Source organism: Ambystoma mexicanum, chromosome 7p, assembly GCF_040938575.1.
Source record: "Ambystoma mexicanum isolate Mex_15411 chromosome 7p, UKY_AmexF1_1, whole genome shotgun sequence".
Taxonomy (NCBI): domain Eukaryota; kingdom Metazoa; phylum Chordata; class Amphibia; order Caudata; family Ambystomatidae; genus Ambystoma; species Ambystoma mexicanum.
Window position 1 is genome coordinate 575108181 of NC_090939.1, and position 26220 is coordinate 575134400.

At 45.5% G+C, this 26220-nt stretch overlaps 1 protein-coding gene across 1 annotated transcript in view; it reads left to right on the forward strand.

The window, feature by feature from the left end:
• The first annotated feature begins 20471 nt into the window (after nucleotides 1–20471).
• VWA3B (von Willebrand factor A domain containing 3B) overlaps nucleotides 20472–26220 on the forward strand; it is a 2300294-nt gene continuing 2294545 nt past the window's right edge. Inside the window, exon 1 of the mRNA XM_069636259.1 lies at nucleotides 20472–20706. Coding sequence (XP_069492360.1) covers nucleotides 20474–20706 — 233 coding nt within the window. The 5' untranslated portion in view covers nucleotides 20472–20473. The remainder of the gene's footprint in view (nucleotides 20707–26220) is intronic.

Sequence of the window (26220 nt, forward strand, 5' to 3'; positions counted from 1 at the left end):
ACCCTGCTTGCAGTCCCCGAAGACCCCCTGCCCAGGTGGTCCTCCCGGACTGGTCCTCCCCAGGGTGTTGATCCAAGAGCGATGGCGCTTCCCTGGCCACCTGAGCAACGGATCCGCGGGGATGACTTGTGAGAGCACCGTCAGGTTTCTCACACCGTGCAAAGTGACACCAACCAGTATTAAATAACAAACTTTGTGAAAGGGGCTGGTGAGCCCGTATGAAGTGAAATACATTAATTCTAAATAGTAAATTTTGTAAAAGGGGATGTTGAGTCTGTCTCAAATGAAACTAAGCTAACGCCAAGATGCATGTATATGCAGTGTTGAATTAAGCTGTCGAACAAGGACATTTTGGGGCAACCTATGGTCTTGTGACCTGTAATGGGTGGACTGTGTGGTCTGCCAACTGCGCCTAGACCAGAGAGTTTCCTAGTGGACATAATTTCAACATCCAGATTTAAAGCACAAGGAAAGCATGTGCTTGCTGGTTGCCCGACCTGTGATGGGTGGACTGTATGGTCTGAAACTATAACTAGACCAAAAGCCACTAACAATTGAAAAGCTGCAAAGAGGAGTGAATCCTTGGAGAAGATAACAGAAGGAAAGGTCAAGTGGATCGGATATTTTTGTTGTTGTTGTGAAACAGAAGAAAGGAAGCTGTCACACCCCTGGAGTATCTCGCAACTCCTTCCTGACCACGGAAGCCAAATGCAGTTGACCCCTCCCACCTTGGATTGCTCAGGCTCCTGAATAGTATTCACAGGTAACCATGAGGCAGCCAATGGGAGGGGAAGAGGGTTAGGGAGGAGTAGTGGATCGGTAAGGGGTGTTAGGATAACTGGAAAGAGGGTTAGGGTTTCTTGAATTGGACAGGTATGGGGAGTAAAGGGAAAAACATACACATGGTAAACCTCCTGAAAACCTGCTCGTACCAACAGTGCAACATCCTTCTTGTTTTAGGACATTGCTTCCTAGGACCTGTATCTCAAACAGTCATTCCCTGAACAAGCGACTAACATAAGCATATGGTGTGCTCAGGATAATCTCCTGAACAGCAATTGCACACAACATGAAACGGGACATACAGCTAGAAATACAACTTGGCACATTACATATATCAGCAGCACCCCCAAACTGGTCTCTACGGTACACCTTTGTCATGGGTGCACTTGTGAACTGGAATGCAGTAGAACATGCTCCCTGATAGGATTTTGCCAAGAGCAAGCAGCACAAAACACCACATAGCGTCCCTAGCACCTCAAACGTTCATATTCACTGAATCTTCACTCTCTGTGGCTCAATGATTAGAGTACATGAGGACGTGACATTTAAGTCGGAAACGTATGTTGCAACAAACAGATACACTGTACTTACACTCTCCGTGACTTTCAACAATGGGAGTTTGTAAAGGTACAGAGTTTTAGGGAGTAATACACATGGGGTCCCAACAGAATGCACAGCCTTCCCTGTTACCTCCCTTCACCCCGCGTGCACTTAACTGAGGACTGGGGGGTCGATGGCACCTCCCCAGGCAATCCAGCTCCAGTGTCGAGTGGCCAAGCCGCATTCACTGTGTTGTGGTCTGTGCCTCTGTGAGGGACATGAAAGGAGCCGTGGGTCCTCAGAGCTCCAAACTGAGTATCCCTCGCTTCTCCTCACCACCGGGGGCCTGGGTCCGCCAGCTCTCTGTCCTGTTCTCCTCCGACCTGTGCCTGCACACCAACAATCACCAACAAGCAGCACCGGCCGGGGAGGAGTTTAAATAGCAAGCGAAAGCGCGCGCACGCACACAATTCCCCCATGTCCTCATGGGAATTGTAGTTTCCTGGCTCCCTTAGCCTGCAACCATGTCCACTGAGCTCCCAACATGCCCCTTTTCCTCACAGAAGCCGATAGAGGAAAGTTGATCTTGGGGAAGGGAACTCCAGCATCACATTGTTGTGTGAACCTTATTGCCTTCATCTTGGCCAAGGGAATCACAAGATTATATGGATGTGTGAACTGTATTACCTTTTGGAAGGGAGCTGTAGAAAAAGCTCCAGTGAACAGATACTTTTACTTTTTGAACACTTACTTAATTTTGACATTTCCTACACATTGTTAGCTTATAGAAGTGAGGACAAGCATAGGTTATGACACAGACAGTATTTTGTTTTGAACTTCTAGGACATGCAATTTCCTTACATTTCTTAAGGCAGGGAAATCCTGCCATAGCATAGGATTAGTTACATGTTACACCATCCTGGTCAGTAAAATAAAGGTTTTTGAACTATATCTCTTGTGTCTGTGCCATCTCTTGATACCATGGCTGTCACACACTGGACAACCATTTTTCTATGGGTCACCCCCACAAAGTATGAGACCTTGGGAAAATACTGACTTTCCAAACCAGGTGAATCATCAGGTAGGCATAGTTTTCCAGGCTTTGAACACACAGGCCATCCTTCCTATCCGGAAGTTCATAGAAGGAAATGATTTTAATCTTTTTTGTCCTCATGACTGTCGAGTGCCAGAGAGCGACAAGATAATCTCTTTGGGTTTACAGCCTGTTTTTCCGATGGTTTGGGCATTTATAGATTAACACCTAAAGGAAAGGGATTAAGAATACAGCCTATACTCTCACGGGGAGAGGAGTTGAAGTTTGTTCTTTTTAATTTTTCTGATGACCCCATTTATATCAAACGGGCCTGTTGGTAGGAATTTTGAGGTAGGAAAGATTATGGAAACCTTCCTCCTATTCAGTTTTGAAAGAGAGTTATCAGAAGAAAATCCCTGGTACGGCGAGGAGTCAAAATCTTGGCTTTAATCCTTTAGAACCAGAAAGACAATGCTCCCGTGGGGAAGATTTGTTATTAGAATCAACCACTATCCCAGAATGTTTGGGAATACAGAAAGCCAGGAAGGAAGAGGGAAAGAACATAACCTTGGCGAATACTTTTGAGAGAACTCCAGAGAGCCCCAGTCAGTCATCATGTAATGCTTTGTCTTCCTCGCTAACATTACTTGATATCCATTTTCCCCAGAAAATGACATATTTAGAACAAGGGGCTACAAGAGCTGAATCCTAACAGGAACAAGCAGAGGAGGTAGCATACCCTGCAGTAATAAACCCCTTTCTCGATCCCTATCGGAAGTGTTACTCTTGTAAAGGCTATGGGCACATTGTGAAATGTTGTCCATTGAATATAGTTTACCCTCCCAAACTTCCATTATCTAGGGAATCCGATCATACTTAAAGAGGGCATAAGGTTTTTTATATACTAAAGGGAAAACCACATATAAAATCTGTGTTATCTTAGAGGAAAAACTAATTTGGGCAGAATTGGGCACTGGATGGAAGGAAAGTGCCTTGAGAACAGAGTTACTTCCTCAGGGGTGGAAATACATGGGAAAAGAAAGGGTAACTTGTGTACATGGCCATATGAAAAGATACCTGTTAACTCAAATTACTGTTACCATTTTAGGAAGCAAACTAGATCTGACTGTAGCAGTGATCTCAAACTTGCCAACCCATTTGGTTTTGGGAAGTGACATACCCCAATTTGAGCAATGGGTTTCATGGTTGGCCCAAATAAACAATACAAATTCTTTAGTTGGACCTCTTTGCCTCATGAAACCAGAACCTCCGCAATTTAAATGAAGAGCTAGTGAGGAGAAAATGTGTAATTTGTTGAAAATCAACCCAATATCCCAACCTAGAGGATCTAGCCTAAGGGATATGCAGGGTTTCTTGGGCTGTCAACCTGGTTTCTCCACACTGGAACCCTGCGAGGATCGAGAGCAAGATGAAGTAAACATCCCCTCTCGGTTTCCCTGTGAAGCACCCCGGTTCAACCCGCATTGGGGAAGGGTATGTGAGAAACCTGAGGGTATTCTCACTCCCACAGCCCTTGGATCCTCTGTTCAGGTGGACAGTGAAAGGCCATCGCTATTGGATTCCAACCCTGGGGGCGGAGAAGCGAGGGAGGATCACCTGGGTGGAGGGTCCTTGGGGACTGGGAGTGGGTTGCCCTTGGGTGAGACATGGTATCCCCCTTCACCTACTAACAACCAACCCAACCCTTCCCCAACCTTAATAGGCTATTGTAAGCCAGTTCCCCTCATTTCCCCACCATTGACACTTGACAGTACTGGAATGAAGAAGAGGCAACTAAGAGCAATGAAGACTATGCTCTTTTTCCATTCAAGTACTGGGACGAGGAAGATGCCTGCTAAGAGCAGTGAAGGTCAGGCATGTACTCCTAATGGTGGTCAGGCAAGGCAGATTAATCATCCACACCTGCAGCCTGTAAACAGGCTGCAGGTGTATAAATGGAGCCCAACCAAGTGGCAAATGGGAACGGCAGGAGAAGGACCAGGAGGCCGGTGCCAGCAGCAGAGAACCTTATGGCGTGGCGAGAGAGCTGGGACTCCCTGTACAGACTGGGACCTGTGAAGGGAGCCATGCTGAATGGCTGTCCATTCCCTTTCTGCTCAACAAATTTGTTTCCCTGTGATGGAGGACCACCCTAGGAGTGTCTGAGGGGCAGGAACTGGAGCCCCGACACTAAAGGAAGAAGGCTGTGTAATGCATGCTGAAACACATACTTTTAAAGCGACCAGTGAGTTTCTGGGGATTGAGAAACCTGGTGCGAGTGTGTGTGTGAACTTGAACATGTCCTAACCTGAATACTTTGTATCAGCGTGGTCGCGTGTGGCAAGTAACATGTTTTTCGAAGGTCTCTGAACATTCAATCAGACAATTAAAGTGAAACAAACAACGATATTTCTCAATTATCTAAGAAAGAGTAATACTTTGTATCGGAGTGGTCGTGTGTGGGTAGAAACACGTTTTCGAAGGTCTCTGAACATTCAGATAATTAAAGTGAAACCAACAATTATATTTCTCAATTATCTAAGAGTAATACTTTGTATCGGGGTGGTCGTGTGTGCCAAGAAACACGTTTTCGAAGGTCTCTGAGCAGTGAACCATTTAATTAAAGTGAGACGAACAACTGTTGAACCATAAATGGAGAGAAAATGAACCCTAAACAAGAGATATAATTATTGAATGCTGAACTGAAGTAATACTTTGTAACCATTACATAATTAATACATTTTAAAACCCAAATAGGGGAAAATACACTTTAAATACAAGCCAACCATCATGTGTTGAACTGTTGAATAAATATTACAAGCCAACTATTATATTACACAAACAATAGTATGCTGAAATCTAATGTGACTTTACAGATTATATAAACAAGAGATACTGAAACCTGATTAGCAGTGGAATTTTCAACTCATATGCAAGCTGCAAACTATCTGACCAAATATTCAAATCAACATTAAATGAACTATGGCGACAAATATATTTTATCTTTTATTTTGAACTGTGCCACTTTGAACTTGGGAGAGGGATCCATGTGTCCTAACCAGGAACATTTATTCTCAAGGTTATTTTAACTGTGTTACTGGGAACTTGGGGAAGGGAACCCCAAGTTCTTACTTGGGGAAAGGAAACCCTGAGACTTGAATAGAACTATTGCATCCCCAACTTTAAGAAAGGGAATTTTGAGACTTTGCTTTTTGGAACTGTTTTATACTTGGGGAAGGGGGCTGAACGAACAGCTGTGAGCTGGAAGAAGCTCAGGACTTTGTGTTGAACACTGTTTTCTTTTTGGTTTTTGACATCCTTACACATTGTATAGTTGTGGTTTGTGGGCAAGTATATGGTTTGGAGACAGACAGATTCCTAAATTGAACTCTTTGACTCAGACTTTCCTTAGTTTTATTTAGTTAGGGAATTCCAACCTTATGTTAGAAACCTGAAGGTATCTCACCCGCTAGTCCCCGGGGATCTGTCATCCAGGTGGCCAGGACGCAGTCATCACTATTGGATCCAGTTCTTGGAGGTGGACCAGTGCCTGAAGATCCCCTGGATGAGGGGTCTTTGGGAAGTGGAAGTGGGACACCGAAGGGTGAGATGCTGTGGCCCCTTTCCTGTAACATTTTTTCCCCATTTTCCAAGGTAGGATGCCTGAAAGCTCACTCCCCCATCCCCTTTCCTCACCCAAACACTTTCTCACAGACAGTTATCGTGAGCGACAACGGACTAGCAGCAGAGCCATATACCTGACATGTCCCAACACCCATGTCAGGCAAAGTCAGGCAATTACTATTCATTACACACACCTGAGTCCCATCACACTTCCCCACACGGATAAAAGGCAAAGCACAAAAGCACACTCTGAGCGAGGAAAAGAACATGAGGAAGCAGCAGTTCCAAGGTGGCGATTTAACACAAGGAGAAAGTCGGCGAGACCGTAGAGGGTTGCAAGGAGGGAAGTACAATGGACCTCTATAAACCGTAACTTTTATGAGCCTTGGAAAGTGAGAGGCCCAAGACTGGGAACTGAAGCTGTGCAAGCCTACGCTGTGCATCACAAGTATCCAGCGCGCTCCTGTGTCGGTAACTCAGGCCGGGAGGAGTGATTCCTACTGTTGTACTGTCCTTGGCTCCTGCAAGAAAGCTGCGCAAGTAGAACCAACACAGCTGGTGAGTCAGAGAAACCAATATGAAATCAGCTTGTGTTTGAACCAAGGTTACAAGCGGCAACATTGTATGAAGAAATCCACAAAGGACAGTGTTTGAAGCGCATGTGATGAGAGGCGCGAATAATTGGAAACTAAAGGAGTGAATGTACTTTGAAAAAGCCAAATCAGATACTGTGTACAGAGTGGTCCGGTGACACGTGGGTGCGCATTCGAAGATCTCTCTTAGGTATCCAACTGAATGGCAACTGCATTGTAAGAAAGGAACTCTGTATCGAAGTGGTCCTGCGACGGGTCAAGCATCTCTATCAGGATGGAAACCTCTCTCACTGCCTTCCGTAAGGCACTGAAAACCAAGCTGTTCAACTAGGCACCTCCTTCAGACAGTTCCGATGTATCCTCTGCAACATACCATGTCATGTCTTGTAAATGTTTTATACTATGTTACAGCCATGTCTCTTTCTATACCAACTGTATTCTATATCTGTACCTAAGTGAACCCTGCTTGAATCTTTTGTAACAGCGCCACGATGTCTCAGGGCCGGTGAGCGCTTTATAAATTCAAATAAATAAGTAAAATAAATAAAGCTAAACCCTGTGCACATTCTAAAGTCTTTGATAAATATAAAGGGAACTGCAATTGGTCTGATCCCGGCTAAGGTAGACTAATAGAATGTGCAGAAGGAATAAAGGGATCTGAGCCCAGCTCAGGGGAATCCGGGGGGTGAACACTGAGTCACCCAAGATGGAATAAAGGTATCTAAGCCCAGCTGACGGGGATCTGGGGTGAACAGTGAGTCACCAGAGAAGGAATATTTCTGGAATCTTAAAGTTAAGGGATCTGAGCCCGGCTGAGGGGGATCCAGGGAGAGACAGCCCAAATCATATGATTATAAGACGAAAGGAACTTTCTATTTTTGTTTTGTTTATCAGGCCCTCCGATTCAAAAGAGACTTTGATGGAAAAGAGACTTGAGCACAGAAGGCCCTAATGCTGGAATTGAAATTGTATCCTCGTGTCAAGGAAGCCAGAGTGTGTGCTTGGCTCGAGTGAACCGCCTTGCCCCGTGCTGAAAACGTGGGCAAGAGAGGCCAAAGGCCCGAACATCCGACTTATCATTTTTTGAATACTTCTTTCTTTTTCATGAACATTACCCCATACTATTTGTAAAGTAGCAGTAAGGATTGGCAATATGTTTTTTAGAATAGGCCCTTTTTTTTTTACAAGACTCCACTAGGACTGCTTTATTGTTATTTGAAGTCGTAGCTTGCTCCCATCTGTAGATTTAGGTTTAGATAGGCGTTTTTCACCTCCTTTGTGAAAGTTCAATAAACACCCTTGGACTGTGGTTACTTGTGTCTGTCTTACTTCGATACCATGCCTTCATAGAGATGGGGTGGGTGTGTGTAATTGGCAAGTTGGTGACTTGAAATTGCCCAAGATTTTTAATAGCTCTTCAGGTTTGTTAGTAGCATTGTTGATGCATTGCTCAAGGTAAGTTTTCTTTGCTTTTTTAACCTCTTAACAGTATAGATGCATAGAAGTTGTGAACGTTTTAGGTGTTGCAGGTCTTTTGGGGATTTTGAATTTTTCCATTTATGTTCTTTTCTTTGAAGATTCTGTTTGAGGCTGAGGAGTTTAGAATAGAACCTGGACTTACTAGATCTGGGCAATGTTATGACTTTATGGCTTTTTTCTATGGTGCGGTCTGGTGAAGGATAGTTGTGCCCAAGGATCTTAAGTTGTTAAGGAGGGCATTTGGTTTTGTGATTTGGTAGAGGGACAGAGCTGTTGAATTGAAGAGTGATTTGAATTGCTATGAGTTGTGTTTAGCATTTGGTCTACCAAGTTTGGCTTGGGTTGAATGTGGGATAGTGGGTTAGTTTATTGTTAGAGGAAAGAGCCAGGGGATGAGAGACTGAGCAGCACAACTTATAGTGATGATGAAGTGGAAAGAGAGTGGAAATAGGATACGAGAAGGTCATGTGTATGGTGTCCGGCAAAGGTGTGGGATCAGATACATTTTGGTGGAGACTAAGGGTGCAAAGCATGTTACGGGAGGATTCTGCAAATGTGTTTCCTGAGTCGTCGAACCAGACTTTAAAGTCCCTGGTGAGGAAAAGGAATTTAAATTCCTGTTGGAACAATGCTGTAAATTCTTGCGAGAACTTAGCGTCCTTATCAGGGGTGCAGTAAATTACACTGAGAGCGAGGGGAGCAGTGTTGTGGTTCGGATGGCTAGGAGTGAGGGTTTCAAAAGATTTGTGCCAGGGGTGGTCAATTGTAGACAGAGTAAGGGAAGTATGGTAGATGACTATCAGGCCTCCTGCTCTCTTTGCTGGTCTGTGATTCAAAATAATCTTCAAGGCAATTGGTGAGCTATCATCTAGTGTGGGTCCTGAGTTGTGGTTTAGCCAAGTTTCTATTATGGTGAAGATGTCTAGTGCACTGTCAGTTACAAGATTGTGGAGTAACGGAGCATGCTTCTTCATTGTTTCAGTGCTGAGGTGAGCCATTGACGATTGTGTGTTTGCTAATGGTGCATATGTAGATAAGGGTTGTGGTATACATGTTTGCTGCTGTAAATTCCAAACTGTGGAGTTTAGAATACTGTCTGGGGGATGACCTTATTTGCTCAGTGTCAGGAGCTCTTCAGTATCACAGAGCTGAGTACTTTTAAAGGTTTGGGACCAAAATGTTTGGGTGCAATCGAAGCTCATGGGGAATCTGTTCATGGAATCTTCTCCATGTCAGTTAAGTTAGGTATGGGATCATGAGGCAATTGAGCAAATTCCTGTTTCTGGTGAACTTCACGAATTGCGAAAGACAAGCTTACTGGACAACCAAGACATTGGGCCTCATTACGAGTCCGGTGGTAACTGCGGCGGTAAAACCACCTGGTTACCACCGGACTCGTATTACCATTCCGCCTCGTGATTCCCGGTATTACAACCCCGGTTTTCCGGGAATCACGGAGGCGGAATGGTGTTAATCCCCATTCCCATCGAGTCCTATGGGACTCGATGGGAATGGGGATCATGGAAACACCGGCAGCATCTCGTAATGCTGCCGGTGTTTCCTCATCTGCCTGCAGGCGGGCGGTGTTAAACCCGCCAGGTCAGACCTGGTGGGAACATCACCTCCCGCTTGCAGGAGTCGGGATCAGGCGGTCCGGAAACAACAGTGGCGGTGGGTTTACCGCCACCGTTATTTCCGGACTGCCTGACCTGTAATGAAGCCCATTATATTTAAGCCAGCAGACAAAGAAGGAGCCATGGTGTTGATGGATTAAGTGGACAATCTTGCAGAAATCAATAAACAATTGAATGACAAAGAAACGTACATGGAAGTTCTCTTTGATCCTACAGAGCAGGTAAAGGCTATGATAAAAGAACTGGTGGAAGAGGCTGTATATAGAGGAGTCATAACAGATTTTACCAGATAATTCTTGTTGGTAGAACATCAAATAATGCCAGTCATATATGTAATGCCTAAAATGCATAAGAGATTAAAAGATCTGCCAGGTAGAGCCATTATTGCAGCCATGGGAAGCCTTCTGGAACCCCTAGCACAATATTTACACAAGGTGATTCAACCTCTTATACAATGCAGTGTATCCTACTTATGTGACACCACTCATTTTCTAACAGAATTGGAAGAGATGCAGTTTGAACAAGGGAGGAAATCCTCTTTACGATGGATGTCACTTCACTATACACAAACATTGTACATGAGGCAGAGTTAAAGGCAATGGAGTGGCTTCTACTTTCAATGGACTAGTGTAAAACTGATAAGGTCTTTATACTGACCTTGCTAAAGTTAGTTCTCACTAACAACCTCTTCAGATTTGGAGATAGACATGCTGTTCTAATTTCAGGAACCAGCATGGCGGCAGCCCTGGCACCTAGTTATGCAAACTCATTTATGCTATACCTTGAAACCGAACACCTCTTGACGTCAGAGAGATGGAGTAAACATCTGAAGCTCTACACCCATTACATAAATGATGTGTTTGTAATTGGGGATTTATAACACGCTTAATACCCAGAGGTTTCTAAGTGCGGAACTGGGGATCAAACTTGTGTGTTGCTCCACATCTTCTTGCTTTCAAAGTGAGTGTGTTGCCCCTGAGCTATCCTCCCGGTGTTCAGGATATGGAGGGGCTCCCAAAGTTAGCTTGACAAATTCTTTGAAATGATTAATCTCATGTATCCACAAATTAAATTTACCACTGAATCTAGTCGGATGAAGGTGACGTTTTTCGATGTGGAGGTATACACTGAAGGTGATTCACTAAAGACCAGGATATTTACTAAGCAAACGGACAGGAACAGCCTGCTACACGCAATGAGTTTCCTTCCTCAACGGACACTATATAGTGTACTGTGGAGCCAATTTAAGAGATATCAGAGAAATATCTCATCAGAAACCGAGTGTGAGGTGCAAGCAACCAAATTGAAGGGCACATTTTTAGAAAGAAAGTATGACACCAAACTCGTTGATGAAGTGGCAAGAAAAGTTGAACAGAGTCCTAGAGATGACTTGGTGAAGTCCAAATCTGCCAAGACAAATCCTCCATTAGTGTATGTTGCGATCTATTCCACGCAAATTTGGAATATTAAGCGAATCGTACAAAAGAACTGGGAAATTTTGAAACTAGATCCTACGCTAGAGAAGCTCTTTCCGGCTCCACCTGTCTTTGCTTATAAAAAGGAGCTCAGCTTTGAGAAGCATGTTAGTCCAGGCAGAGTATAAACAATCTGACTCTAAAAAGGTCCTACACATGGGGACGCAACCTTGCCACAACTGTCAGCATTGTGGCAATATTATGAAAGGGAATTTCATATTACTCCCACACACAAGCAAGAAAATGTACCTGCAGCATTCAAGTACCTGTGACTCAGCCAACGTGACCTATGGCCTGAAATGTCCTTGCGGTTTATACTACGTAGGGTTAACAACGCGCCAAGACCCGTTGGACTGAGCATGAGTCAAACTTTAGGTTATATAACTAGACGTCCCCGGTGGTGGTTCAATTTTCAGAAGCCAAGCATAACATTGCACAACTAAAATGTGTAATCTTAGAAAAAGGTGATGGCTACTACAAGAGGGGGCAATGTACAAAGTATGTTCTTACACAATGAAATAGTATGGATAGAGAGATTAAACTGTTTGGTGCCCAGGGGAATGAACCTTGAGTGGGATCTTTCATGCTTTTTGTAACTCTGTTTCAAATGGACAGGCAGCAGTGAGTTTGTCTAGTGCCAGATAACATGAAGTGTAGGCTAAATTGTTAGCTCCTGAAGGACCCCTTCTTTAGGGAAATGATCAAGTCTATTTGAATTTAAATTTGCATTCAACATCATGTAATGTCATCTCATGACGGATAGATTGTGAACAGATGTATATTCTGACAGGATGAGGTGAAGTGATGTGAACGGGCAACTGATGGCACGAAATGCGACCCCAGGGTTGACAATACAAATTGAGTTGATGTTAATCTTAGGTAGATTATATAATAGGGAAGTGAGATTGTGAATAGATGAGTACTCTGGCAGAGGGAGGCTAGCCACTGGTTAAGTAAGCCCTAAGACTAGCCAGAACATGATAAAGACGATCCAATTTACATAGAGAGTGGTGTGGCAAGAATGGGGTTCAAGGTACCCCTCGAGGACCATAGATGGAATCTGTAAAGAAAGGATGGCATTCCACAATGGAATAAATCCTAAGGCAGGATGCACCTTAGCTTTGGCACAATAGTTTAGTTAGCACATACATTTCAGGAGAGCAGGTTTGATAACCATGGACTGATCACCTGGGAAGTTTTATCAGCCGATCCAGGCTTAGTAATGTGGACTGACTAGTCACTCTACACAGACTCTGGAAAAGTCTGTGGAATCTAGAAGCAATGATTCACACATGGCCACTAAATTTGAAGTGAAAAATAAAGATACCTTATAAGAGATCGTGTAGGACCCAGATGGATATCTGGATCCAGACACGGCCGCTATAATCGAGGCGTTGGCATATGTGAGGAACTCATGGTGGCAACAGTAAAGACAGATACAAGTGATCACAGTTCAAGGGTGTTTATTGAACAATGTTTGCAGGGTGGAAAAACGCCTAAACTAAACCTAAATCTAATAGGGGAGCAAACGTTGACCATCAAATGAAAATAAGGCAGTCCTAGTGGCGTTGTTTCAAAATGAAAGGGCCTAAACTAACAAAAATATAACCAAACCTCACAGCTAGAACAAAAAGGGGTGCGGGTTAGTTTTCAAGAAAAGAAAGTAGTGTTCTCAAATAATATGTCAGGATGCAGCAACTTGGGTCTCCTTTCCCCACGTTTTAAGTATGGGGTAAGGTGGGATCTTGGTGCACAGCACACACTCAGGCTTCCCCGGCATGAGTTGACAGTTCTGTTCCAGCTTATCAGGAGCCTCGATGGCCAAGTCTCGTTTCCCTTAAAAGTCTCCTGCCTTCGAGGGCTTGACGTGTTCAAATAACAAAACAAAAGGTTCTTCTTCGAAATGAAAGTTTGTTTCTTGCTTTCACTTAGGGTAAGAATTCTTCACCCCTGGGTCCCCCTCTTCCGGTCGTAGATCCCTCTTTCACAAATCTTAATGTCTTTTTAAACAGTTCCAGTGGACATTCACTCTTGTCAACACACTGTTTCATGGGACTTTAGACTTGACCCCTTCTCGTCAGCATCCCTTGGTCGGGTTCACTCTTACCAACTTCAAATTCACACATGGTTACGGGATTCACTTCCCTTGCTTTCTCATGTGGCCGGATTCACTTCCCTTGCTTTCTTTATAGTTCATAGATCAAAGACTTTTGACTATACAGGGATTTTGCTTGACCTCCTGTATGACCACTTTGACCGAACTTGGCGGCTCTCTACGGCCGTCTGGTTTCTGTAGTTCCATTCACATGGGGATCGACCAGAGTCTCTTGAGTTAGCACCCTCCTGGTGCCGATTTCCCTCTGTAGCTGGTGTCCCCTAAACATTTTTCACAGTTCATTGAACTTTGTTCAAACTTGCCACTTTACAAATCTCATTTAACACAGCCCCGTTCTTATCGGCTCTCCCCTCGACTCACTGGCTGTGATGAACCTCTTGGCTTTCTCCATAGCTGGAGTCAAGTCTGCTACCACGGGAGCAGGAATATCCCTCGCTCCCGCTTATCAGCTTCGATACGCTCTCTGTACCATTGACATCTGTTGCAACACACTTCTTACGATTCCCTCTGCGGAGGTTTCACGGGTCTGCGTCAGAAAAGGCCAGGTCGTGTCCCTCCCTGTAAGCGTCTCGATATTCGCCGCCTCTCTCCTCCTCTTGAACTGCCGCACCTGGAGAGTTGTCTCGTAGTGCGGTCTGCCTGGCTCGTACTGTGCTCTCTTGCTTCACCTTTTATCCCTGCGGGGAAGGGAAAGGGCTGTCAGGTGTGTGTGATTCTGAACGATTGCCTGAATTTGCCTGACCCTTGTATTGAGACATGTCAGGTAAACAGCTCTGGTGTTAGTCCGTTCTCTAGTGTGTTGTGCAGTGTTTGTGTCGGAAAAGGGGGGTCGTGGTTTTGAATGTCCCACCTGGTAAGATGGGGAAAAGGTGTTGAAAGAAGGGGGATACCGCGTCTCACCCATCAGTGTCCCACTCCCTGAGGACCCCCCATCCAGGTGATCCTCCCTCACTAGTCCACCCCCAGGAACTGGATCCAATAGCGATGGCCGTGTCCTGGCCACCTGGATGACAGCTCCCTGGTAACTAGCTAGGGAGACGCCTTCATGTTTCTCACATATAACAACGGAGTAACCACACAGGAAGTGGTGTTGATGGGCTTGATGGCAGGAGTGTGTTCATTCACTAGGCCCGGGTGGGGCATTAATCCTAGGGACGATCGAACAAATTAATGAAATACGTGTCCGTTTGGGACCACACATCGGAAGTTGAGCATAAGTGTAAGCTGCGTAGCGTAAATTATCGGTAAGCCCTTGGTATGTTAGGAGTCACGTCTAGATGGTTCCATGTGTTAATATCCCCGCAAAAATATCACCATCCAAGAATGGCGCCATATTTTTGAAGCAATATTAACCCATTAAATCTGCAGGGGAACGCACGCAGACTGGTTCTCCGGTAGCGAACTGTAAGTACAGTGGTGTTTAGGCCGCGAGAGGGCGATTATCTTAACAAACTTAACACTCAGCATCACAGGGTCGTGACTGCTCTGACAGCTGAGCTTATTGCTATAGGGCACAGAAGGAGCAGGAACAAGTTCTGTGAGCTGCAAACCAGACGAAACATCCCATAACAGACCAAATGCGCTGTGTAAGGTTTGTTTCGAGCGTTCTAATGGTGCTCTAATTTTAAGTAGATTGATTCCAGTTTTAATCTTTCTGTTCTTAGGTATATGGGTATGGAGTGATGAGTACACCCATAAGAGGTCAGTGTGGTGTAAGAAACCAGGCAGGAATGAATTGTTAGAAATACTATTTGAACTATAATTGAGGATGTTGAAAGATTATTACTACTATTATTTTGTTTTTTAAGGTATTGTATAACTATGAGTAATAACACAGATTTTAGCCTCTGAAGAAGGATTTAGGTATCCGAAACGCGTGAGGCACTTAAAGACTGTGTGAAAGAACATGGACAAAATTGTTTAGTTACAGAATGGGCATACACATATGGAGAGTGAACAAGACAATGGGCCTCATTACGACCCAGGCGCTAATGGGTTAACGGCGCCGTAAAAGGCTGCGGCGCCGTTAACCTATTAGCGCCTAATTACGAGGTCCCTTTGCGGGACCCGACCTTAACGGCTGGTGTAGACCAGCCGTTAAAGTAGGGACCCGCAAAGGGATCTTAGTGCTAATTACGGTGCCGCAATTTGCGGCACCGTACTTAGCGCCTTCCCCATTCCCATTGAGCCCTATGGGGCAAAAATGGGAATGGGGAAGGGCCATGGAGGAAGGGGGAATTACCGCCCCGCCAACCTTGTAATGGGGTGGTAATTCCCCCTTTCTCCATGGCGGAGTCGGTAACTTTCCGCTAGGGTCGTAATGAGGCCCAATATGTGCTATGATCTTCATGTCTTGAATATGCTGTTAGAAATTGTAATGGGAACATATATTACAGATTTTGTTCATATCTTGGGATGTGATGAAAATTGTCGATTGAATTGATGGTTGATTTTACATAGGAGATTATAAAATCAGAAATGTAAAAAAAAACAGTTTTGAGTGAGAGCATTAATTAGTGAACTGAACATTATTAATTTTGCTAAAACACCTTTATGAAGAGGTTATTCCTCTTCGGATAGAGTGCACCAGGGTTACCTGTTGGCAATAACAGACATTCTTTTTAGAAATTCCTGTTTCTATCATGATGCAAGAAGTTATACCTCCTGTTAGTTGGACGAGCTTGCAACAAGAAGCTTCCTCCCGGGGCTTGTCACCTGGTGAGACTCTCTGTGCTGATGCAGCGTTTATGAAGGTGCCGAAGGGAACCAGAGTCAGGAACATAGAGGTGGACTGTTGCCTAACAACTCACCCAATCGTGTATAGGTGCAAGTGTGGAAAACCGCTGGCTAACTTCCCAACTCGCCAAGCCAAATGTTAGAGGCACCAAAGGGTGGGTTGTGGGACTTTGACTATGAGGGATGGGTCACAGGAACACTTGAAACCGATACAAGCAGCAATCCTCTATCCAGACTTGGAAGCAGGCGCTGAACCGAAGGGGGCTCCATCAACCCAACAAGTGCCGAGCGGAGGGTGAAAGAGACTGACCAAAGCCGAGGATAGGGAGCTGAGGCTAAAGGACATGCTGCGTCGCAGTAAGTGTTTGGTAGTAGAGGCTCCTGATAAGAGACCTTAGAACCGTCCGTGGAAGGGGCATGCCTTTCCTCCCTCTTGATAGGAAGAGATGAAGTGATTAAGAATTGAAAGCACAATTACAGTATGTCTAACATAAATATCTAAATGCAATGTTTTTTGATCAACAAGTTTGTCGTTTGAATTTGATTTTGAAAATCAATAGTGCAAATATATATGTGGTATGGATCACTATTATGTGAGACTCTGATCATGGATTCAGGTTTAAATGCATGTTTTGTCACAGTTGAAAGAGAGAGGAGGAGGGACAGACAAGTGACATAAGGGATGAGTAACCGGAAGGAGAGGGACAGCAGTGTAAAGATATTTCAGCAAGAGGTCAAGATTGTGGAAGAATAGTTAGGGAGTGCAAGGTATGGATAGATGAAGATCATAGTGAGAGGGGTTAATGCAATAAGCTCAATAGCAATATGTTCAAATGACATTGGGATAAGGCCAGAGGGGAGCAGACTGGGCTGGCCATGCTGATCATGAGTTCAGCCCCTTAGCACTTCTTATATGAGCATAGAGGGAGAACGTGGCAGAGTCGGTGTACAATGCAGCACGTGCCAGTGTTTGGAGATAGACATGTTTCTGAGAAGCCATCAAGAAGATGCAAGGGTGAGTCAAAGTGGTCAGTAATAAAGGATGCCTTGTTGCAGAAGAGGCAATCCTAAGTCCCAGAGTGCGGTCCCCCTGCTACTCATTGACCGTATTTCTCGAAAAAAAGGGGCCTCATTGTCCCTCAATATTGTACCAGGACTCATCTAAAAGATGCGTTAAGAACTCCATGTCGTAAATAGACCTAACCTTCACCACCCATTCATTTCCCCCCCCAGGAGACATGGGCTTTTCCACCTCTGGGCCAGACAGGTTCTCGCTGCCACCAACATAACCTGCACCATGTGCCCCTCTTCCACCCCACTCCCCTCTTCCTCCAGCACTATTCCAAATAGGAGAAACCACAGTGATAGCTTTCTTTAATCCTGTCAACCCCATTAATCCATGCTAAAACCTCCCTCCTGTACATGCGCACAACAGGGCATCCCCACCACATATGGCAGTAGCCCCCCGGGGCCTTACGACACTTCCAACACTGGGGGTAACACCTCTTGCCCATTTTGGCCAACACCACGTGTGGGTAATGCTATCTATTCAACAGCTTCAGGGCCTGGTGTCTGCACTGCAAGGAAGTCGTTGAACATGCAAATCTCCTACACATCTGCGCCCATAGGGCATCGTCAATGTCCCTCTCTAGGTCCTGTCCCCACTTGACTCTGGCCAGTAGCGTATTTCTGGTTTCTGCCAGCAACATAACCTTGTAGAGCATGGCAATTAGCCCCTGTTTGCCTGGCCTCACGATCAAGATAGTCTTGAAGTCGGTCAGCTTCCTCTGCAGGTTTTTGCCCCACCAATCATTCAGTAAGAGCCCCTTGAGCTGCAGATAGCGGAACACTGAGAGCTTTCCCACCTGCAAGCATTCCTCTAACCTCCCGAGTGTCATGAAGACCCCCTTCTCCCACATTTGCCCAGCTCTGCTTAAACCCCCCTCATACCACATCTGGAGTGCCAGGGGCTTTTCCACCCCATCCCCTAGGGGCAGAGCCCAAATGCAGCTAGGGGGTGATGGCTACGTAGGGAGCTACCTGTTCTCCTCTCTCCTCCCTCCGTAGAGACCACAGGACCTCCAGGACTGGGTGGATCAGTACTCTTCTTGGGATACACATCCTAGGTACCCATAACATTTCCCCCAGCAGGACAGGATCTAGCATCGCATTGTCCATTCTCCCCCACTGCTTACCGGCAAGCGGATCCATATGGTCCACTATAATCCAGAGCTCCGATGTCTTATATTATGACGAGAGATCTGGAAACCCTACACCCCCCTCCTACTTTGGCAGGTTTAGGACCCTATAGGTGAACCTGTGTTTAGCTCCCGCCCTGAGAAATTTCAACAGTGCCGCCTTAATCTCCCCCCAAAATACCTTTGAGACGACAACCGGGAGCATCTGGAACAAGAACATAAATTCTGGCAGCACCATCATTTTGCCATCCAAGAAGGCCGACGGCCGACGCCCCGCCCATCTCTCCAAGTTCCTCCACACCTTAGATCACAATGGCAGGTAATTCTTTGCAAAGAGGTCACCGTATTTCTTGGTACCTGTACCCCCAGAAAGCGGAAAGAGTCCTGCGCCTCTCTAAATAGCAGCCCTCCTATATATTCCACTTCTGCCGCTGTTGGTCCCCCTAGCACATGCGCCACAGATTTATCAAGCCTGACAACTTCTCATACCGCTCCAGACTGTCCAGGAGGCGCAGCGCTGATTGCATCGGCCTGCTGATACGCAGCAAGACATCATCTGCAAAGAGGCTAATCTTGGACAGTGATCCTCCTATCATGACCCCCATATCGCCTCGTCCGCCCTGACCCCCACTGCCCAAGTTTCCATAACCAATGCATAGAGTAACGGGGACTGCGGGCACCACTGTCTCGTGCCCCATTGCAGCGCAAAGGCCTGCAACAATTTCCTGTTCACCACAACCCTATTGGTCGGGCTTGAGTACAGGGCCGCAACCCTCAGCGCAGGCCTCCGCTGCTCCTGCCTTCACATTTTCAGCGATGCTTCACTACCTCCAGCCATCGTGCATTTTATCACTGCTATGCGCACACTTCCTCCAACAGGACTGCCAATTCAGGCTCTGTTGCCTCGCAGAAGGGCTGACCCCCTCCCCCCCTCTTTGCTTGCACTGTCTGCCAGTACCGGTACTCCCCCAATTTACTCAGATGCAGTGATGCTCCCATCACTGTCGGGGCCTCCACCATGCACCTGCTGATGCCAGGCCTGCCAACGCCCTCCAGGTTTGGCGCTCGCCACATTGCCGCTCTGCTTCTCAGCGTCCCTCACAGCGTCACCATGAGCCGTCGCCGCCTCCTCTTCTTCAACACTTGCGCTCACCATGCAGCAAACTGGGCGCTTCTCCTGCAGCACACCACGCCAGTCCATGCCAACTCCAGGGGCACAGGAGCCCCCTCCTCAGCCAAGGTTGCTCTACTTCAGTTCTGCAACTTTCACCACTGGGTGGTATGGGCCGCCGAAGCCGCGGCCCGGGCCCTCTCCCGCTCTGCCCCTCTTCCACATAGTGCTGCTGGCCCTCGCTCAGCTATGTGCTGGGGGACCCCCCATTCGTTTTTGGCCCCACAGCTGTTGGGCAGGTTCCCCCGACATAGGGGTCTCTTTCCTTGGGTCACGGCCACTCAACTCTGCTATCCACCACAAAATCGACAATCAGGCAACCATCTTGCCTGTGCCCCATGGGGGCTTCCATGAGCAGTTTTTAAATCCATTAAATACTGTACTCCTCAGAAGCCACCATCCTTCTGACAGAACGTTTCAGGTTAATTACCTATCAGCCGGAGAGTTTGCGCATGTATCACTAACTGGATTGTTTACATATCCGTACACTCTAGCTGGCATCAATCAGTGCCTCCGAGTGCATTATGGCTGTATACCACCAGTCCACTTAATGTAGGATAATTAGCAATAAACATTATGGTGGAAAGCTGGGATTGCTTTCTTTCAAGTGGGATGGGATATGTGTCCAAACGCTTCAGTTATCCTGGTCTTGTATAGGTGCCAGCACCTCAAATGGCAATGACTTGTCCTCAAATGGCAATGAGTTTTTGTTTTCTGAAAAAGTATAATGAATTAATTTTATATATTTACAACTTCATGTTTGGAGGATTCATCTGTTAAAGTACATGGTGTTTCCCATCACAAGTGCATTCAAATGTTTCTATTTACTAAATGTAATTTTTTTACAATAAGCCTGTTTTAAAGAAAATATGTCTCTTACTTAAATAGTAATTTACTCCGATGCCACAGGGAAATTTTGAAGTGTGCTTCTCTCATCAAGTATAGGCTGTGACACGACTTGTTGAAATGCTAATACTAAACTTGTCTGGCTTCTCTGGTGGGACATCACTGAAGCTATTTTGAATTCTTCTGAGCTGATATGTTTCTTCTTGCCTCTCTTTTGCTTTTTTAAGTTGACAGGCAGATGTCAGATGGCGCTCCAGAAAGTAGAATCCTTGAATAGAATGGTACATCTGTACAGGAAGAGGATGGAATGGCTTACAAGCGGGAGTCGTCAGATCTTCGGTGTGATTCAGGAGCACTCCATCACTATTGTCTTCGATTTTGGAAGTCTGTCTAAAAGGCAGTTTGACTTGTGTCGGAATTTACTGTGCCTGGTTCTAACGGAGCAAGTCTCGCGTATTTGCCGATTTAACCTTATTCGGTAAGCAGACTGTCATTAAAGGCCCTTCCTTTCTGCATGCTGTTTTAGAAAGTGTGCTGCTATTTCTGAGGAAACTGGCAGGCTTGTGGTGATGCTTCTTTGAGGAACCTGCCATGTGTCGAACAAGTCCACAAGATTTACAGACAAGGGTCGTTCACAATGAGTCAGTGCATTAATCACTGCATTACTATGAATCGAGTTGCGTGTATTTGCAGGCTGAAGGAAGGAGGCGAGTGAGAGAAAGTGGTGGGTTTAAAAGTAAATGTTTTATAATTAACCGATAATTGCACTTCTCACAACTTTAGCAACTTCTTTGTCATGGTTTCTAGACCTATTAACAACATTTTAATGTTTGAATTTTTATAAAACATTATATTAATTCCTATTCATGGCAAATGGCCACATTAGTACCAGTACATAAGAGGGCGATAAGACCAACTCAGGCATTTATAGATTATCTATGCTTGACTGCACGGGTAAACTATTTGCTGGCTTTTTGCTAGATGAACTTCAAGAATGGGCTGACAAGAAAGAAGTATTTAATCGTTTTCAAAGTGGCTTTAGGAGGGGCTACTCAACAACACATAACCTGGTTATATTGGACCTCTTGCGGACCAACACCAGGAAAAAGAGTAACCCCCCTATATATGCGCTTTATGTTGATTCCAAAGCTGCCTTTGACTTAGTCCGCAGAGAAATACTGTGGCCGAAATTTGAGTCACTTGGGTGTCCACAAGGTCTGTTGTATTACTTGAGGCTTCTCCATCATAATAACATAGTCTCCCTTAAACTCAACTCCCAAGGGAATATAATATGAGTGCTCAAATCAAACAGAATAGGGGAGTCAAACAGGGCTGTGTTACCGCTCCAACCCTGATCTACCAGCAGAGATTGGTGAGGCAAACAATTGCCCAGTGCTAATTGGAGATGAACACTGCCCAGTCCTCGCATACGCGGACGATTTGGTAATTTTAAACCATACATTCAGCGGCCTACGTAGATCTGCAGAAGACTTATGCGCATATGCGAAAAGAAATGGACTAATAATCAATCTGCAGAAAACGCAACTGATGTTGTTTACAGGTAGAAAGATTGCCCGTGTAAGGCTAATGGTACAGGAGAGTTGAAAGGGGCCCCTAGGGGACCCTGACGTCTATGGAAACAAGGCGAGTCACCACACACGATAGATACGCCAGACACGAGGTTGTATTCCCAAAGCTAGGGTTTAATGCAAAGCAAAAGTCTCAGTTGGCCAACTCGGTCTCACGCCCCGCGACGTGTATCTCTAGACCTCGAGGGACACAAGAGAGTGAATTACGTACATCAGTTACATATATACAAAATGCATATCAAACAATCAGCTATGACATGTTTAACACCCCCCTTTTATCGGGTTTCTTTGAACTTGGTGTGATGATGGACATCTCCGACAACTATGACACCTTCAAACATCTATTCTAGTAACAATTTGCAATTTGTGAGTGCAAAGGCATCTTTCAGTTGTTGAATAGAACACAGAGCTTCTGTTCTTGGAAGCGAGCTTCATACGGGGGGAAGAGTTGCATTCCGGACCTTGCTATCTATTAGGTGCTATTCGTGTCCTGGGAGCCGACACGCTCTAGCGGGCTCAGCGAAGGGGGGCCGTAAGAAGAGCATAATTCAAGCCTTTAGCTGTATTATTCTAACATATTGTACCATATAACGAGACTGGCTAGCAGCTGCAAAATGATTAAATGCCCTGCAGCTCTGCTTCAAGGCCACATTCGAGAGGGAGCCGGGCATTCTTCCTGGCGCTGCCTACGTTTGTGTTTCTACGAACTCTTGTTATCCTCTCGGCCCTGCGGCCTTGTCCTTTTTACATACAGACAACAATGTTTTACAGTCGACCAGTGTAAGCGGAAAATATATTGCGAAGCAATAGGAACAGAAAGCAATGAGCAATGGTTAGAAAACAAAATGGCAATTCTTGTTACATCAAAATGGCCGTTCATTGGCAAACTCGAAACCCTATATTCTTTCATATCGTGCATGAGACGGTTGGCCCACGGCCACCAAAATACGTTTGCGGTCACAAAGTAGAGGTATCCATTTTTCTAGACTGACAAACCCTCCTTTGGCCGTATGCCAAACATCTCATCTATTTATTGAAACCTCCTCTAGTGATGATGAGTCTGAAGTACTTGTGTCTGAATTTTGCATCCTATCGTAAACATCATCGTCTTCATCAATATCTATTGCCATCAACTCTTTTACTGCTCTCATCTCGTTTGGGTCTTGGTCAGTTCGACCATGAGGTTGTTTTTTCTTTGTCATCATATGCATACATCCTTCCGTACATCCCACAGTTACCTCAGCGCAAACTATGGGTAGACAATGTATACAACAACAGCACGTTAGGAATATTTCAAACACCACTACTAATATTGAGATCAACTTCCATCCACAGGAACGTAATATTCCCCAAAACCAAGATCCTATTCCCCAGCTTCCTTCTTCAGTAGGGAGTTCAAAGCTTAGGACGTGCATTTTCTTTACTGCTTCAAAGATCGTGGGGGAATAGTCATCGACATAAACGCAACACGCTGATCCCACTATTTTGCAAATTCCCCCACGATCAACCAGGATCACATCAAGAGCCATTCTATTTTGCAGCGTCATTAACCTGATTCCTCTTTCTTCCAACGTCATGTTAAATAGTATATCTGTTGTTATGTTTATTGTATTTTTTAGGATTCTGGACAGTTGCCTTATATTAAAGGAGTTCACTATCTGCCCTAAGAATGGAATGAATGATTTTGCTACATCAGTTGCTATTAAAACACCCTTGTCAGTCCTTTTGACTCCAGTTCTGGATAATCTGGCCATGGCTGCTGTTTCTAAGAGGAATACTCCTGGGAACAGTAGACCTAGGTAACATGTACCTCCCCAGTTTCTGAGCAACCAAGGATATGCTTTCTCTCCACATATAAAATAAACTGGATCACCTACATTTGCTGGTTCTATTTCCCATTTTAATACCACTGTATTCATGCAACCAGTATATGTTCCGACTGAAAAAGAGCCTTTCTTTTTTAGACAAAAAGGGACAGTTATTGGGCTATAATTCACCGTGTAAGATGGGGGATTTGCATCTTTGTCCCCTTCTGTTCTTACACAAAACGTCATTACAGATGTTTTTTCTGGCGGGGACAATCTATCTCGTCTATTTTGTCATGTTATCTTTCGTGTATTTTTCCTCGTGGGCTCTGGGGCTATTACTTGTGCTTTATGGAAAATGGAACAACCCACAGGCTTTATTATTATCTCCTCAAACTCATTCATGTTGGTTCTGTATAATTGACCCGTATTACTCTTATTCCATTTCCCGTAGAACATTGTACCTAAAGATGCACTACATGCAGAACTTAATGGTAGTGGCTGCACATACCACCCTATTCCTTTCCCAGCATGCTATGGTAAATGGGCACATACCCAGCAATTTGTTTTCTTCAGAATTGAATGTGTCATGTTAATAATCAATAGCAAAGTATTATTTCCAAAACCTTCCCTGTGTCTTTCTTCCATTGGGGGCAGGGTATAAGTGATCACCTGAACCGGGCTTTCAGTAGTGGATATATTAATTATCGGTAAAAAGATTTCTAATGGGTGTATTGTTTCCAACAACCATAATATTAGGGCTGTCGATATTGGTGCTACCACGCTCATAAAGCACATTATTATTGCCAGTACCAGCATACAGTTTGTTTTACCATGCGTTTTTCTTAAGCTTACAGTCTTTATAATTGACTCATTCTCAGCGGTGGTGGTGCAGGAGGAGGCTGGAACCGGTCCCGGCATGTTTCTCGTCGTCCTTCTTCTTTCTTATCACAGTTCGTTGTGGATATCTCTCTTCGTCACGCTTGCTCTGATGTCAATAAGTTCAACTGAATTGTCACAGTTCAGTTCTGCCTGTCCTTTTTAGCCTGGATTTCGTTTATTAGTTTTTAGGCAATATCACTTGTCCTTTCTTATACTGCTCAGATGACCTTTGATCAGTTATCTTATCGCCTTAGTATCATGTGCGCCCAGCTTGTCCGCTCTGGTTCCTGACACATGTACTTTTAATCAGTTATCTCATTTGCCATAGTACCATGTGCGCCCAGCTTGTCCGCTCTGGTTCCTGACACATGGGCCCTCATTACGACCCTGGCGGAGTGGGTTTACGCCAGCGTTATTCGCGGCGGACCCGTCCGCCCTACTACGAGTTCCCGTAGCGCCATGGAACGTTTTCCGCCTGGTTTTTCCGGGCGGAGAAATCCATGGCGCTACGGGACCTTGATGTTAATTACGCCACCGTATTTTGCGGTGGCGCAATTAACGCCTTCCCCACTCCCATTATACCCTATGGGGCGAAAATGGGAATGGGGAAGGGTAAAATGGGGAATGGGGATTTACCGCCCCGCCAAGGTCGGCATGGGGCGGAAAATCCGCCAACCTCCATGGCGCTATCGGCAGCTTTCCGCCGTGCTCCGCGGTGCATTTAGCACCGCGATTTCCGCCAGGGTCGTAATGAGGGCCATGTACTTTTATGATCGCACCGAGGAGCCGCGAGTCTTGAATTGTCCGACTTGCACAATTCTCACGCTTCTCTCCTCTACACCTCTAGTTCCTTCTCCATCCATGAGCTGAACCAGAGGTTGACATAAACACCAAAAAGAACTGCGGATCACTTTGTCTTCCGAGGCCGCAAGTTGTATCGCCTTGCTCCTGGTATCGTGTGATCCGTGAACAGTGCCGGTGCACTTCCAGACTTAGGCTCAAAGTCAGCCTGTGGCGCTACTACAGGTGCTGGTGTGCGCCGCGCCAATGATGCGGATCCGTTCTTTGGCGTGCTGGCAAGTGCTGGTGGGCACCAGAGGGGTACACGATTTGTTTCTGCTGGTATTTGCAAGGCAGATTTCGTGTCGGCCAGCAGTGATGTCGATTCTGCTGGGCAACGTTGGGGCACTATTTGCCCTCCCCCTCTTTGGCAATTGTTTCGGGCTTTGTTTTGAGTTTCACTTCTCGTTTTGGCAGATTAGGTGGCTGCTTACTGGCAACAGTTTCTTTCGTTTCTGGGACCGCTGTCTCTTTTCGGTCATCAGTGTCAGGCAAGTCTTTCAGTGCAGTTGGAATCTTCTTGGCATGGGTGGCATGGATCCACAACTTCCTTCCATCCACCCGTATTGCCGTCTGCGTCGCCAAGAGTACTTGATAGGGCCCGCGCCACTTGGGCGCTAATGATGACTTTCTTTCAAAATGTTTAAGCGGCACCCAGTCGCCTGGCTCCAGCGCGTGCCCCAGACCAGTGTATCTCACTGGTAACGCCTCCTGCACCTGCTGATGAATCAAACGCAATTTCTGCATTAAAAGGCCACAATAAGTACTAAGCACAGGATGTTCTACCTCACTAAGTCATTTTGGCTGTGGTGCGCACCATACATTTGCCGGCCTCCCCATCACGATCTCGTACGGGGAGAGCTCAGTTTTAGCCTG